Genomic DNA, 16,761 nt, shown 5'->3' with positions numbered 1-16,761 from the left:
ATCGGAATTGTGACTTAAAGGCTCATAATAATTAATAATGACCAAAATGAACTTACCTGAGCCCTCCCTGTGCACCAGGTGCTCTGTTGATGGCCTCAAATGTATTCTCTCATTTGATTCTCATAACTAGGCTTGGAAGGCAGAGCCACTATTGCCTTCATGTCACTGTTGAAGCGACAGTGCACAGAGAGGTTAAGCCCTTTGCCTTTAGTCACATGGCCAATAAATGGAGAAGTCAAGATTCTGAGTGACACTTTTCATCACAGTGCTAGTTTGCTAGCTCTCTTGTTCATCTACACACTGTCCTCCCTCCTTCCTTCTCTCTCAAACTTTCTCTTCCCTCCCCCACTTTCTTTCTTCTTTTTTCAACATATTTCTATTAAATAATGTTTCTGTGCCAGGCCTCATGCCTGGTGTTGGCAGAGACAAACCCACTGCATGGCTGGGGCTGGGGCCTCTCGCCGGGCCCTCTGGTTGGTGGTCTCCTTTCCTCCCTCCCTCTAGGCCTGGCCCTGCCTCCCTGAGATTCCAGGAGTAGGTGCTTTCCGAGGCAGGGCATTTCCTTTTGTTTTTGTCAGAGGAAACAAACTCCGTGACGGGATATCCTCTGCTGTGTTTTCATGTTATCCAAGGGAGAGAAAAAAACAAAACGGGGCCTGCCCGTGAAAAATGGAGGGGAGGCAATTTGCAAGCTGGAGGGAAACCCGTAAACTCTCTACTGAGGGTCGTTCCACAGCTCATTTTCCAGAGCTAAAATGCCGGGATGGCAGGAGACAAGCTAAAAGCTTTTTGACCTCAAGCCATCGCGTATCCCTGTGGTGGTTCCAGCTAGCAGCTCTTCCAGTCTCGGCCTCCTCCTTCCAGGGGCCAAACAGGGCTGTCCTGGTGATCCCACCAAGCTGAGGACCTGAGCTTGGCCTCTTGTTCACCGCCTGTTACGCTGCCCCTCAAGGGAGTCGAGTTGCACGCGAGATAAGAGAAGAGGAAATCCTCCAAAAGCCCTTGTTGATGTGGGAGAGGGAAGTGCGGACAGCTCCCTTATGGATGTTTTGCTCTCTTTTCTTTCACAGCCTCAGAGGGTCTGTGTCTCTTCCCATTGCACGCAGCCCCCAGAACCCCAGCGGGTGGGGCCCCAAGTTTTCCCTGAGACGCAGAGTTTGAGCAGTGATAGACCTTCCAGCCTTCAGACTTTGCCCTCAGCTTTCTTCACGCCTTCCTGTATGAAGCAAGTAGTGGGAAGAAAAGGCCCTTTGACTCATAGCTAATCACAGCATAAGATCAAAGAGAGGGAAGGAGCAATTAGAGAAACCACAAGCCCCTGTTCATTTGAAGCCATCTTGGGAATGCTTTTGGGCAGGAGTGGACCTAAACAGGATGGGGGGCTGTTGAAAGGTGGAAAACCTTATAATTTTTGCCTGCTGAGTGTGTTTTGTGAACAGTAGGGAAAAGCTATGTGGGTAGCTCCATCTGTGGAAGTTTTAAAAACTGGAAGTATAACCTGAGGAATATGTTCAGGAAATATTTATTATTTAATTTATTCGGCTATTTGTCATGGGCTTGAGAATTTAAGGACCAAACTGTGCCGCTGTCTTTGCAGTGAAAAAGAGGGCAAAGGGGAAGGGGCTATTTGTCCCTGGTGTGCTGTCATCTGGGCCTGGCTAGGAATACCATCTGGGGGTGGGCTGTACTCTCAGAAACCCTCCTCTCTGGGGCTTAAAGGGCTGCTGTCCCATTCCTGCCTCTTCTCAGCTTGACCTTTTTGGGACTTGGCCTACCACTGAGTACAGTGCATGCTGGACAACATTTGATTATTCCTCCCCACCAGGGGTTTGTAGGTATCTGGTTACCTTTCACTATCTGATGGTAACAGACACCCATGGGAGGATGGAGAGGATGCAGTTGGAACACACTGTGGTCTTGGTACTCCTGGTCCCTAGCATGGTCAGTCACCCCAGTTTGCCCAGGACTGAGGGGGCTCTCCTGGGACAGAGGGCTTTCAGTGCTCAAACTGGCAAAGTCTTAGCAAGCCAGGATGATCGGTTAACGTATGGCCCTAACTATAGAGTGTGTAGCTAGCGCTGGTCAAAGGGTTATCATAAAGGTCATTTGGGGTTTAAAACACAGCTTTCCGTTCCTGGTGTGTATTCAGCAAGAATGGTTAATGGTTGTCTACCTAACTAGCAGGCAGAGACTAATCTGGTCCTTGAATCTGTTTGGCTAGTCTGAGCAAGCTCACAGGTTAATTGAGGTTCCCAGTTTATGGCTGCTTAGTGGGGTTGGTGGCTGCCTAGTGGGGATGGAGCTCAGATGGTCAGATTTGGAGCTATCTTATGGCCTAAAACTCCCAAAAGTGGGCATTTTTTTTTTCTCCTTCTCTGAAATGAACCAATGGCTTAAAAAAATACTAAGGACATGATGTAAATTTACTGTTGGGGACACAGGAGAGTGGAAGAGAAAAGGGAGAGGAGCATGCTTTATAGAACTTGAAAGTCTCAGCTGTGTGAGGGAGGAAGTTAAACTCCTAGGATGGAAGTGATTGCCTTGTGGAGAGTAGGCACTTAGCTTGGGAGTAGGACTACTGGTGGGGAGGCTCTTGGTGGTTTCTGCAGGTGGGCAGGGATGAGGAAAAGTGACTAGTTACCCAAGTTTTAACACTGAAAGTCCTGTGTCCTCAGTCCAAAGAAAACTTAGCTGCTTATCCTAGTGGAGGGACAAGGCCCAAGAATGGGCGGTGGGGCAGGTTTTTTGGCCTCACTTGATTGAGGCATTCAGCTATGTGTTGGGAGAAAGTCAGGGTCTAGAATTTAAATCGCTTGATAAAAAAGACTTTTATAGTGTTCTGAATCAAGAAAATGATATATCTGTAGCCCATGTCTTCTTGGGCAAGCCGTTGTGGATGAGAACAGCTGGAGTCTAGCTGGCCCAGATGCTCTCTCTGGGAGCCAGGAGAGCAGCTGAGAGCAAAGGCCTGGGATGCGGGGGTTGTTTTGAAGTGAAATAGTTGCTGGGGGTCCTGAGCTAAGCTTCAAATAAATCTGTAATGCTCTGTGATCTTCTTAATTTCTTTTTGGAAAGTCACTCTCAGAATGTTTATTCTTTCCCTAGGGTAGGAGTGGGAGGGAGCAGAATTGGGGTCTAGTAGGACTGTGCTATCTCTTCTGGATTTTTGATCCAGGGGTCAGGCTTTAGCAGCTGTAGGAAAGTCCTCCAGAAACTAGAGTGGAGTTGGACGTCTGAGCACCCATCTGCCCTGCTCAAGCCAGTCTTTCCTGGATTTTAGGAAAAACACATGCACACACACCTGAGCAGGGAACTATTTCTGTTTTCCAAGATATAGTGTAAATACCCCTGTGTTCTGTGACCTTTTAAAGAGAAACATCTCTCTCCTTTTTCTGAGCATGTTCCTTGAGATGTTCCTTACACTTAATCTGTGAGATGGGAGAGAATACAGTGCTATTGCCTGAGTCTTGAGGGATTTGAGGGTCATTCTTTTGTTCCAGTAGATTGTAAGCTCTGTAAGAGCAGAGGTCTGGCTTACTGCATTTACCACTAAACCCCAGAGCCTAGACCAGTATCTGGCACACAAATGCTTAGTAATTAAGTAGTGAAGGCAATAGTGGACAATTTAGTAAGCACCTGAGTGAAAATGTTTCGTTACTACAGAGAAGTGCTTTCTGAAACTTGGCTATACATTAAAAACCGAGGAGCTTTAGAAACACATCACTGTCCAGACCATGCCTCATACCTATTAACTTAAAATCTTTGGGGCTGAGACCCAGGCATAAGTATCTAAAAAATTCTCCAGGGGTGATTCATTGTGCAGCCAAGTAGGAGACCCCATCTGTGTTGGTCTGCTTGGGCAGCCATAACAGAAGACCACACAATGGGTTAAACAACAGAAATATGTTTTCCTCCTAGTTTTGAAAATTAGAAGTTCAAGATCAAAGTTCCAGTTGATTCAGTTGGTGAGACTCTTCCTGGCTTTCAGAAGGTCACTTTCTCCCTGTGTCATTACATTGGAGAGAGAGAGAGAGAGAGAGAGAGCATGTGCACTTTGGTGTCTCTTTCTCTTCTTATAAGGGCCCCATCTTTATGACCTCATTTAACCTTTATCACCTCTTCATAGGCCCAATCTACAGTCATGTTGGGGTTAGGGTTTCAGCATACAAATTGGGGGAGGAGGGAACAAACATTCAGTCCGTAAGGGGCCTGTTACCCAGAGTATGGTTCCTGGGCCAGCAGCTACAGGCATCTCCTGGATGTTCGTTAGAAACACAGGCCCCACGTTAGGTCTATTGACTCAGAATTTTAATAAGATCCCCAGAAATTTCATGTACACATTAGTGATTGGGAGGCACTGCTGTGGAATGTGGGGATACAAAGAATCTGTTGGTGCTTCTGGTCCGTGAAGTGGAAAGTTAGGGGAAATAAGGCTTGGCTGTCCTGGTGGAAGTTCAAACTTAGTTGGATAGGCAGGGGAGAGCCATGCAAGGACCTTGAGTGTGGGAGTGGTATGACTGGAACAGTGCTCTAGTGGGGTGAAGCCCTACTGAAGGAGTCTGGTGTCTCAGCATGTCATCTTCTCCTCCAGGTGCTGCTACCGGCAGCCAGCCTGCTGCAGCTCATGGATGTTCGGCAGAACTGCTGTGACTTTCTGCAGTCTCAGTTGCATCCCACCAATTGCTTGGGCATCCGCGCATTTGCAGATGTGCACACCTGCACCGACCTTCTTCAGCAGGCCAATGCTTATGCAGGTAACGGGGGGTTAGGGGGGCTCTACCCCTTCTAAGCTTATGGATTTAATCACCTGGTCTGCAGTAGACTCCTCACCTGTGGTGAGAAGTGCACTCTCCCACGAAACAGTTGTAATTTAGTTGGAGAGACAAGACATGTGGCAAGATAATTAATAATAGAAGAGTTCCATTCATAGCCAAGTGGAATAGGATTAATTGCCAGACTGATGGTACAGACAGTCGTTTTCATGGGAGAAGAGGAAGGAGGTCTGAGAAAACTTTGTAGAGGGAGGAGTCATTTGAGCTAGGTCTTGACATAAATCTTTATTGTTGTTTAAGAAAATTTCTTTTTTTGATCCACATATTCTATTTTATAGATTTTAAAATCTATTCTAGATTTTAGAAGTCAAATAGTACTGCATGTCTTCTGATGCTAAGCCAGTAAGCCAGAGACCCCTGCCCTGCCTTTCCACACCACGTCTTCTTCTGTAGGCCCAGTTACCTCCAGTTCTGAAAGAATTAAAGTGCAGGTTCTGATTTCACGAAAAGCTACTTCATCTACTCTTTACCTTAATTTATCTAAATAAAATGTTCATATCACTCTCTTGGATTTATTAGTTTGAAATATATCTGTTGACTTTTCACAGAAGTACAAGATTGACGTTCATAGATTTTCCCTCATGTATACACACTCTTCCTCCTTTTTAATCTCCTAATACCATTTCTACAACTGAGCTGAGTTATAGATTATAATTAGTTCTTTTTCAATCAGAAATTTTTTTGTTTTAAATCAGAAAGGTGGTTGATAATTGCCTTTTCATGCTGGAAATTTATTCAGTTTATAATCTCAGACATTAGAAAACATCTAAAGAATGCTAATTAATACTAAATTAAGGGTAGCAGAGTCAGTACTAGGCATAGACTATGAGATCACATTGTGCTCCTTCATTGAGGAGTACATTTATTCAACAATGGCTTGATTGCTTACTGCTAAACACTTTTTAGGTGCCAGAGAAATCATAGAAAACTAAACAATTGAAGTCTCTGCTCTCCTGAAAAAGAAAATTGCCCTTTTCTTTTTTATAATGAGTGTTCCTACCACCAATTCTTGTAAGGCAGATTTTTATAAGAATTGAACAGTAACTGTTCATCAGATAATGTGCTGATTCCAGTTTGTTTCTCTGCTGAAGTTTATCCTCCTCTTATTTTAATGGTATTTGGGGAGGGAGTGGAGAGATGGACATGAATGTTTAGTCCACCACATTTAGCTGGAAAGAAATCTTCAATTTTTTAAAAAAAAGATTTTATCTGTTTATTTTAGAGAGAGAACACGAGCAGGGGGAGGAGCAGTAGGGGAGGGAGAGAATATTCAGCAGATTCCGCCCTGAGTGCAGAGCGCAATGACCCTGAGATCATGACCTGAGCTGAAACCAAGAGTTGGATGCTTAACAAACTGAGCCATCCAGGGGCCCCAGAAGTCTTCATTGATATATATCGACCTGAGGACAAAGAAAGATCATGAATGGCCCAGGTAATGGGTCTAGTTTTTTTTTTTTTAAGATTTATTTATTTATTCATGAGAGAGAGAGAGAGAGAGGCAGAGACACAGGAGGAGGGAGAAGCAGGCTCCATGCCCGGAGTCCGACATGGGACTTGATCCCGGGACCCCAGGATCGTGCCCTGAGCCAAAGGCAGGCACCAAACTGCTGAGCCACCCAGGGATCCCTGGGGTCTAGTTATTTTAAACAATAAATTCAGGCATGGTCCCCTCCTTCCCTCGCAGTAAAGCTTCTCCTTCTTCCCCCTGCCTGTACAGATACTGTCTTTCTTCTCTTCTGTGTCTTCTGTCCAGCTCATGTCTGGAAATGAGCCGAGGGCCTGCTGGCTGTCCACCTGCCAGCTCCCTGTGCTGTGTTAGTGCCTTATCCACAAGGCACTGAGCATGTGCTTTATTTCTTGGAATTCTTGTGTTCTCTTATCAGTTCCCAGACCCCAAGAGCCTCCATAGACTCTCATTTCCCCTTGAAGTCTGTTTTGGACCCAAATGGGACCAGTTGTTAAGATGATGATTTTTGTGAAGGACATTCCCCAGTTGCCCCAATTCTGAATTATGCTGACTCTTCCTGACTCTGAACCTTGACTTTCTTCTTTCTCTGCTGCCCCTTCTATGCCTTTTTTCCCTTCCTATCCCTCACTCTACTTTTTTCTCAAGAGGTCCTTTCTATCCAGCCTTTGAAGAGGTCACTTTCTTGAGGGATGTGCTCAGGCTTTGCTTCAGCAGGAGCCAAGAGCTTAGCTGAGGCCCAGGTCAGATTGTGAACATCTGCTGGTATGGGGGCAAAGGGAGAGTACTTAGATGCCAGGAATTCTCTCTCTTCCCTGTCCTGCCCCTAGCCTTCTCCTTCTGCATAGTGTGTGTGCATGCATGTAGAGTTTTGTGTTTTGTAGTTGCTGATGCAGTTTTCTGAGGTTTGGGCTATGGACTGAAACCCCAACTTTGACAAGGCTCCCTGCTTCTTCTAGCCTGGATTCCCCACACTTTCACAATCTGTGTCTTCTCCCTTTGGCCGTTTCACTATCTGATGGTGACAGACACCCACAGGAGGATGGAGAGTATGTAGTTGGAACACACTGTGGTCTTGGTATTACCTGGTCCTGATGCTGTCACAGGGATTGAGTGCCGTCAGTGTTGTGGGTGTGTGCATACACAGGTGTGTATACAGACATCCTGATGAATTATTTTTAGTTGGCATTTATTGAGCTGTCACTATGGTGACAGCTTACCCTGTGGTAAGCACTTTATGCACATCATTTCATTTAATGCATGCAGCAGCTAAGGAAATTAAAGCACAGAGAAGTGAAGTAATTGGTTGAGGTCACACAGCTGATAGAGACAGAGGCAGTGTTCAAACCCAGATAGCGTTGACTCCAGAGCCAGTGTTTATAACTACTACATTATTTGACGTCCAGGCTCCATTTGGACATAAAGTGGCCCTGCAGATTGGTAACCAATGAGTATTGGTGCCTAGAGTTGACATTTTTCATTGGAAGTGTGAGCCTGGAAGATGGAACCATGTAGTCACCAAATCCCAGCAACTAGACCCTGTAGACAGATGATCAATTCTCTGCTAGACTTGGCTTGTTTAGTCATCTTTGGGTGGGGAAGTGAGAAGTAGGGGTCTTCAAATGGGGCACCTGGGTGGCTTAGTCAGTTAAGCTTCTGATTCTTGATTTTGGCTCAGGTCATGATCTCAGGGTTGTGGGATGGAGCTCTGTGTCAGATTCCATGCTCAGTGGGAAGTCTCCTAGAGATTCTCTCCCTCTCCCTCTCCCCCCCCTTCCCCATGCCCTCTCTCTCTCAAATAATAAATAAATAAATCTTAAGAAAGTCTGGGATGCCTGGGTGGCCCAGTGGTTGAGCGCATCTGCCTTCGGCTCAGGGCATGATCCCGGGGTCCTGGGATCAAGTTCTGCATCGGGCTTCCTGAGAGGAGCCTGCTTCTCCCTCTGCCTGTGTCTCTGCCTCTCTCTGTGTGTCTCTCATGAATAAATAAATAAAATCTTTTAAAAAAAATCTTAGAAAAATCTTGCAATATATTCCGAATACCCTTCCATGTTAGCAGATACATTGCCATACCGTTATTATTGAAACCAATTTCTTCAGTCAAATTCAACTTATACTCATAATAAAAAAAATTCAAACGGTACATAAAGTTATAAAATGCGAAGTTAACCTTCTCCCAGGCCTTCTCTCTGGAGGGGACTATCTTGGGTAACCCTAGGGAATATATATATTATGCTTTTTAGCATACCTAAATAGAAGCATTCTATACTCATTGTACTTTTCTTAATATAAAATCCTGGAGTTCTTTCCAGACCCTTGTGCATGGCTGTATCTTATTCATTTTCTCTGCTGCATCTTATCGAGGAACTATATAGTTTATTTAACTAGTCTTCAATTGATGGACATTGTTGTTACCAATTTTTTCTTTTATAGAAAATGCTTGAGTGAGACTTATGCATGTTTTGGAGTACACGCAAGTGTGTAAGCAGTAGTACAACTGTATTTGTGGAGTATCATCTTAGTCGCATAAAGTAGCTCAAAGAGAGTGCATTAAAAAAATGATAGTGCCAAATTGTTCTCAAAAAATTTTTTAGGGTGAGCTCTTGCCTTCTGCTAAGTTGTCAGCCCTCTGGTGAAGGCGTTCAGGGGTAGACACAGGACAACTCTGAGAGCACCACCTCTCTCCGCCCAGCTGCCTGTTTGGTTTCCTGTTTGGAACAGCTCTGTCTCTTCCTGCTGTGGCAGTCCCCTTTGCTTCCTCTGAGTCCAGGTTCCCCCTCAAGGTGATGCCTCTAGATTTTGGTATGATACTTTATTCTGAGGTGAGGGAGGGTTGTCCCATGTTTAGAAGCTGACTGCTTAGACCCTTGCCTCCATTTGTTGGGTAGCTAGTGGCTGGGAAAGGGACCCTGGCCTTCTGTGCAGCCTCTTTCTTATACCTCATTATTATTTCCAGAACCGCTTAATCTTTAACCTCATCGGCCAGGGCCGAGGTTTATGGGGACTCAGTTGCTTGATAATTGAGCAGCCATTTACTGGGCCATCAACAGAGCTGGTTGGGAGGGATGTTAATGGGACCCCATTAATGAAATGGCAGTTAAAATTCTTTGGCCATGTTGTTTACATCAGGCTGCCAAAGGTGAGCTGAAAACCTTTTAGCCATGGGATGGAAAAGTCATTGGATTTCACGTGTTCATGGGGAGAAATAGCCTTCTTTTGACTGAGTCATTTGAGATCATGGAATGAAGTGATTGAATTAAAGGCAGCAAAAAAATGTTGACAAATCATTTAAAAAACATGAGCCTCTGACTCAGTGAGGGTTATCTTGTGAAATTGCTTCCTCCAACTTGGCATCATGAAATGATGACAATGACAGTAATGATGATTGTAGGAGTTCTTACCATTTCGGAATGCGTGCTAGGTGCCGGGCATGATGGCACACATTCCATAGATATTACTTCATTTTGACCACGTGGCTGTGAGAGGTAGTTACTATTTTTCTGACTTATAGATGAATAAATTGAAATGCCAGAAAGCTTTAGTAAGTTGCCCAAGATCACATGGTTCGTGAGTGGCAATACTGGGATTCACAGTGAGGTTGCCTGATACCGGAGCTTGTGCTCTGAGCCCACTACTTATTTTCACACCCACCCAGGCTGGTACAGCTTCTCTGTCTGGGGCGGTTGCCTCACTCCTGCCTCCCTCTAGTTTTTTGCTTCTAACTCAAAGGTGGCAAATGAAGCAGTAGTGCAAGATGTAGCTAGTTTTGGGAGAACAAGGTTCTTTTAGGAAACTTCCCTTATCCTTCTATTCTCTGGGTAACAGGGAACTCCGTGTGTTGAATCAATAACTGTGAACTGCACAGTTTTGATGTAGTTCCTTGTGTGGGTGTGCGTATGTATGTGTGTGTGTGTGCATGTGTGTGCATGTGTGTTAGAAAGGGGGAATTAAGTCACCTGGGAAAGAGAGCTCATATTCCACCATTCCCAGGGAGGGGAGAGGTAGTAATATTTAGAGTCTAAGGGCTAGTGGCCATGACCTTTGTGGGAAATGGTCAAGGTAGAGCTCTTTTACTTTCTGTGAGACTTTTCCCTGGAGCAGGGAAACGGTGGGCCCTGAAAGCCAAACCCTGATTCAGGAAAGCTTACTTCTGCCCTCCAAAAATAGGGCAGTAGGGGACAGAGAGATGTAAAGCAATTCCATTTGATTGTTTTACCTCCTAAAATGTTTTGATCCTGTTTGTGTGTCCACCTGTGTCAGCTAGTCATTCCTTGGGCAAGTGTGGGTGTAGTGGGGAGTGGGGAGGGTGGTGACCAGTGGTTCAAGTCAGAACTACTCATTCCTATTCCCTGGGGCTGCTGGCTCAGGGAATAATGGGGTTCGTTTCTTCTGTGCAGGTCAGAGAAGGCGTAGATGGGTTTTCACTTCCATTTGTTCTGGGCTTGTAGTTTAGATGACTTGATTAGAGGCTTAGTTTATTTCATCCCATCAAGAGGGAGGAATGGGTTGGGATTAATTTGGGAGATTGCCCAAGCCCTAGGCACTCCTGAAGAATGGGCAGGGACGTGCAGTACATGCAGATGTGCTGGACACAGAATTCAGTTTCAAGCAAGACAAAAGGTGCAGACCCTGCTCACCTGGCATTTGTGGTCCCAGTAGGAAAGAAAGACCTCACATGATAAAACAACCTGGTTAGGGCTATGATAATTTATTATTTTTTTGTTTTGTTTTGAGTTCTTTGGAAGCATAAGAATATCACTTCATCTAGCCTGATGGGCAGAAAGATTAGGGAAAAAAATCTCATTTCAGAGGTAAGGTCTAAAATTTGAACCCTGAACTGACGCCAGAGTGTTTAGAACGATACTCTTGTAAGGCTTTGTTTTGTTTTTAAAGAAAGATTTTTAGATTCCTCTTTTCTTTGTCTCTCTGCAATAGCAACCCTAAGAATGATTCTTAGGGTGCTCTGACACCTATATTGAATTTTACTACAATGGCATGGTTAGGACAAATTATCATCATCTTGGGGACTAGGAATGTTTGTTGTCATCCTAAAGCCTTGGTATTTAAAATCCCGGCTTTACCACTTACGGCTGTAAGTGTGCGATCCTAAGCGCATGGCTAAATAGCTTTCAAAGCTTCCATTTCTTGATTTGTACAATGGGGATATTGATACCTCAGCAGGGTTTTGGGGAGAAGTGCATGCCACAGTACATGTAGAATGCCCACACGACGGGAGCTACTCTGAGGACATGCCCTCGGCTCTCTCCAGGTCTGCTTCCTTGAAAAGATGCAGCTGCGCCCCTGGAGCAGGCCTGTTCTCATCCTCTTAGCTTTGGGAAGATGTGTGTGTGTTGCTTGATGGGGAAAGGACATCAGGTTATCTGGTGTCCCCTGCCTCCCTCCATAATCTCTCATCTACACAGACAGGAACAGACATACAAAACTTGGAACGTAAGCCATGTGTATTACTTATGGTAAAGGCTGGTTAATTATGACTCTTAACCAAAAGCCTAAGTGACTGTTCCTCCCTTTCCCTCACCCATTCTCATTCTTCTTTAAGGAAAATGAAGGAAAAAGACCAGAAGAGTTAGAATTTATTATTGGAGAGCTCGTTTCTAAAGAGCTAGCCCATGGTGAGAAGACAATGTGCTCCCTGTCCCCCACAATCTAGCCTGCTTGGCTCTCCATTGTTATCTCCTGGAGCCTGGCACAGTTTTTTCAGTAAACATGTTAGATGAGTGAAGATACAGCCTAGGCTCTAGCTAGACTGGGCTGTTGCTGTTTCCTGGACAGTCCCTGAATTTTCCAGCTTCCATACTGTAAATTATACCTGGAGTGCCTCTCCCACTTGTGGCCCTGTGGATTTGGAGTTGGAGTTATTGGTGCCTTGTCTTACCCTCTTAAAAACCTCGTAGGCATCAACTCTGCTTTCTTTATTTTTGAAGAAACACTGCATCTGGCACATTATGCATACGTTCTTGAACACTTGCAGTGATCTCAGTAAATGTGAGTTACTTGTATTTGCTAATTTAATGCTCATACACCTTTATGAAATAGGTACTATTTAGCCCCATTTGACGGATAAGAAATTGGATCATATAGCACTGGAGAGTTTGTTGATGGAATTAAAGTGGGTCTCTAAAGCCTTTGGGGTCCGCAGCTTTATCCACAGGACCTGCAGTCCTAAGGCATATCTCTGATGCACTGGAAAAGCTTCTCTGTTGAACAGTGCTGCCCACAGAACTGGACTTTGTGAAGCAGGAACATGGACTGATGTAATAGTCATCCTTCATTTCTAAAGAGTTTCTTAAAGATCTCAAAATGGCCTCATCTGTATACATATTATCGTCTCTGAGCTTCAAAAGAACCTTGAGACCTACATCAGCTATTACAGTCCCATTTTATGGATGATGAAGTTGAAGCCTGGAAAGAAGTGACCGTAAGAGGTGGAGTTAGGGCTCAAACCCAGAGACCTCCTCACACTTAGCCAAGGCTCCTGATTGTATTCTCCTTTATTTTTCATTTATTTTTAAAGATCTTATTTTATTTATTCATCACACATACACACACACACACACACACACAGAGGCAGAGACACAGGCAGAGGGAGAAGCAGGCTCCATGCAGGGAGCCTGATGTGGGACTCAATCCTGGATCCCAGGATCATGCCCTGAGCCGAAGGCAGACGCTCAGCCTCTGAGCCACCCAGGCATCCCTGTATTTTCCTTTAATATGGCAAAGCAAAGCAAACAAAGAATCCACAAACAAGTGTTAAAGCTAGAAGATTCTCAGGGAAGTATCTTCTGGGAGCAGAGGTGTTCCTTTCTGGGAAGCAGCTGGGAGGAGGGCTGACTTGAATACAAAGTCTGCTGGGGAATCTATGTTTCCCAGGAGATCAAGTTGGCTAGAGCATCCTAGCTTGCTTTCCTATCTTGTCATTTCTGAGCATCACTAACAGAAAAGGGGGGTTGATCCCCAGGCCATGGGCACTCAATTCTGTCTCCTCAGATAGCAGGGGATGGGAAGGAGTTTCCCTCTTTGCTGCCTTTCATTGTGTTTCCCTGCTCATTCTCTCCAAATCTCCTGGGTCCCTGGGTGCCAGTCCTGCATGGGGAGCCGCTGCCCTCTCCCTCCCAGCTGCCCCCTCCTTACCAGCTACTGTTTCCTGGGAGGATTTCTGGAAGGGTTTCAGCGGGAAGTTCCAGATGGGCACAGCAGCAGCCCACTTCAGGAAGAAGGGACCTAAATTCAAATTCTGTGGTGCCCCAAAGTGGGGGAGATGGGGAACTGTGGGGGTTGACTGTTTCCTACCTCGATTGATCTTTGAGAATCTCTGGTTTGTTCACCAAACCACCTAGAATACACATCACTGTGCTTCATCTTCCTTTGCAAAATCCTAGCCCATCTACCTTTGGCTTTATGAGCTTTGTGGAAGTACTTTTCATATCCCAGGTTTTAACTTCTTAACTCCTCCTATTCCCTTCATTCTTTTCTCTCCTCCAAATGTCAGGGTTTTGGTCAGCCAAAGATACAGCAGGAAGCCTGTGTGTGGCTCTGGGCCACAGGAGTGTTGGTGCTCCTTTGCCTGGCTCTCCTGCTGAGCTCAGCGTTGGCAGGTCTGCAGAGTCTTGATGTCTTGTATTTTGTTTTGCTGTGGTGGCTGCTTTTCCTCTCCCCTATTTCTGTTGTTGCCAGCAGATGGAGGTCTCTGGTCCAAAGACTTCTTGGACCACAAAGGGCATGTAGGGAAAATCATGTTGCTTTCTTGGGCTTCCAGGCCAAGAATGAATTCCCATCACCCAAAGGAGATTGTTCACTTGCTTTTATTTAAAAAGTTTTAGGAATGGAAACACCTGGGTGGCTGAGTGGCTGAGTATCTGCCTTCGGCTCAGGGCATGATCCTGGAGTCCCAGGATCGAGTCCACATTAGGCTCCCTGCCGGGAGCGTGCTTCTCCCTCTGCCTATGTCTCTGCCCCTCTCTCTCTCTCATGAATAAATAAATAAAATCTAAAAAAAAATTTTTAGGAATGGATAATTTAAAAATAATATTGTATAGTCTTAAATATTAAGGAACTCTTTTGAGAGTCTAACTTAAAAAAAAAAGGTTTTTAAAATTAATTTATTTGAGAGAGAGAGTGAGAGAGCACAAGTAGGGTGAGGGGTAGAGGGAGAAGCAGATTCCTCACTGAGCAGGGAGCCTGATGCAGGGCTCAGTCCCAGGACCCTGAGATCATGACCTGAGCTGAAGGCAGATGCCTAACGGACTGAGCCACCCAGGCACACCCTAAGATCAAAGCTTTAATTAAAGGCTTTTTCCTCTTGATGTACAGAGAAGCAAGACTAGCATTACTTTATGGCATTTGCCTCCCTTCATAAAGGATCTCCCTTTAAATTTTTTTTTCTATGTCCAGACATTCCTGAGCTTCTTGATGGACAGGCCTTAATTGTGAGCTCAGTAATCTCACTGTGCCAGTGGGGAGCAGGTGGGGAGCCCTTTTGGTCCAGTGAAAGATGGACAAGATTTTTTATAACTGGATCTCAGAGTAAAACACTAACATTTGGAGGCTCTGGATGAAGGGTGTATATGAGAATTCTTTGGATTTGAAATTATTTCAACATAAAGTTTGAAATGGTATTTTTAAGGAATGATTTAAATCTTGGTTTGGCTTTCAGGAAGCCAATGAATGTGAGAGCAGAGCTGAGTATGGTCTGACTTCCCTTTTCATTGTGCAGGTGCAGCCGAACTGGTATGTCCCGGGTCACGGAGGGGCTGGTCAGACCACTAGGGGGTAGCCCACAGTGGGAACTGGAAGGTGAAGCCTCTAGAATTATCCAAAAAGACACAAGGCCAGAGAGGAGCCACCAAAGAAAGAAGAGTGGGAACCCATAGCCTGGAAGGAGGGCAAGGAACATAGATGCTCCTGGGGGCAGTGGGGCAGAGCCATGAGAGGCCTGAGGAAGGAGCCCGGTCTGGGGCACGGGACCCTGTGATCTCCAGAACCTGCTGCACCAGGAATTGTCAGCTCCTGAGCCACTGTACCTTGGCATAGCTTGCAAAAATGCCCATCACAGCATGAGAGTGAAGCAAGAGGAGCTATTGTAGCTCTATTTCATAGGTGGATAATGAGACCTAGGGAGGTGGTGCCATTGCCTCAGGGTCACAACTTGCAAATGGCAGAGTCAGCATTTGAGTCTAGTTTCCCTCTTTCTGAAATGTACACTCCTTTACTGACCTTTCACTGTCTCTACCATCACAGGATGGTGGCCTGGGCAAATGTCAGGGTAGGGATTATACTTGGAATTTCCCTTGCATGAACATCTGGCCTGTGTGTTTTGTCTCATTCTAGGTGTCTCCCAGTTGCCCTCCATCTTAATGGTTTCCACTGGTCTGCCTGTCATGGACCATTGCTAGCTGTCGTGGGGCCAGCTCTGTTGCTTCTGTGCCTGGACACATGCTTAGTTGGGCTTCTTTGTGAATCAGAGACCGTGGTAGGCTTGACTTTGGACCCAAAAGGATGATGCCTCCCGCCAGCCTTCAAATGTTGACTTAGTACCAGAACCCCCAGAGACTTCCAGCCACACAGCAGTTCTGACCCACTTTTGTTTGGCTGAGCTGCAGGGGGCACCATCTGCAAATCTGCCAGCTTGTGCCTTGAGGGGAAATGAGCTCAATTAAGTAGGCAGGTCCCAGTGAGGCTTTTCTGCAATGCCATTATTAATTGCATGGAGCATGGAAAAAATATAACCTCACATCTCTCTGCCCCATTTTCATCTCTGTCGATGTTCAGGATGGAGGATCACACAGAGGGATTTCTTTGCTGCCAAACTAAGAGGCTAGTTTCCCTTCAACCAGGATGTGCTTTCTCTTTGCCTCTCTGTCCTTTTTCCTCATGCCCACCCCTAGAGTCCCCAGGACTTCATTGTGAGCTTCACCGATTACCATGGCCACAGAAGGGCAGGAGTTGTGACTTTGTTTTCTGAACTTCAGCCTTTTTTTTTTTTTTTTTTTTTTTTTTGAGCAGAGCAGCACTTTCCAGAGGTGATGCTGGGGGAAGAATTTCTTAGCCTAAGTCTGGACCAGGTGTGCAGCTTGATATCCAGTGACAAGCTGACCGTTTCTTCAGAGGAAAAGGTATGGCATGCCCCTTTGGTGAAGCAGGAGCCTCTCACACGGGAGGTAGATGAGAGGGATTTGTGGTTCAGTGAGGCTGTTTCTCTTTTTCACCAGAAAAAAAAAGCTTATTTTTTCTCCTTTTAAATAATTAGAAAAAGGCCTTCTGGCCCATGACCACTACCTTTGCTATCTGGACTCTTTAGGAAGAAATAATGCTGCTGCTGCTGATGGCAACAAAACTGCCTCCATCAACTGGATGTTGACAGTTTGCCAAGGACTCTGCTAAGTGCCCTGTTCTCTGCATTTTAATCAACCTTCATCACAGCTCTGGAAGAAGCAGGCATGGCTC

The 16,761-nt window shown here is 45.4% G+C and overlaps 1 protein-coding gene across 4 annotated transcripts in view; it reads left to right on the top strand.

Moving 5' to 3' along the window:
- KLHL3 (kelch like family member 3) overlaps positions 1-16,761 on the top strand; it is a 112,825-nt gene that overhangs the window by 42,366 nt on the left and 53,698 nt on the right. For 3 of the 4 annotated variants that reach the window (XM_049091820.1, XM_025433019.3, XM_049091819.1), the window contains exons 5-6: positions 4,592-4,754; positions 16,321-16,430. In XM_049091820.1, the coding sequence (XP_048947777.1) occupies positions 4,592-4,754; positions 16,321-16,430 (273 nt within the window). The remainder of the gene's footprint in view (positions 1-4,591; positions 4,755-16,320; positions 16,431-16,761) is intronic. The other variant, XM_025433018.3, reaches the window with a different exon arrangement.

This window comes from Canis lupus, chromosome 11 (assembly GCF_003254725.2).
Source record: "Canis lupus dingo isolate Sandy chromosome 11, ASM325472v2, whole genome shotgun sequence".
Lineage (NCBI taxonomy): Eukaryota > Metazoa > Chordata > Mammalia > Carnivora > Canidae > Canis > Canis lupus.
Note: the sequence above shows the minus strand (reverse complement) of the source record. Positions and strands in the feature narration are given on the sequence as shown.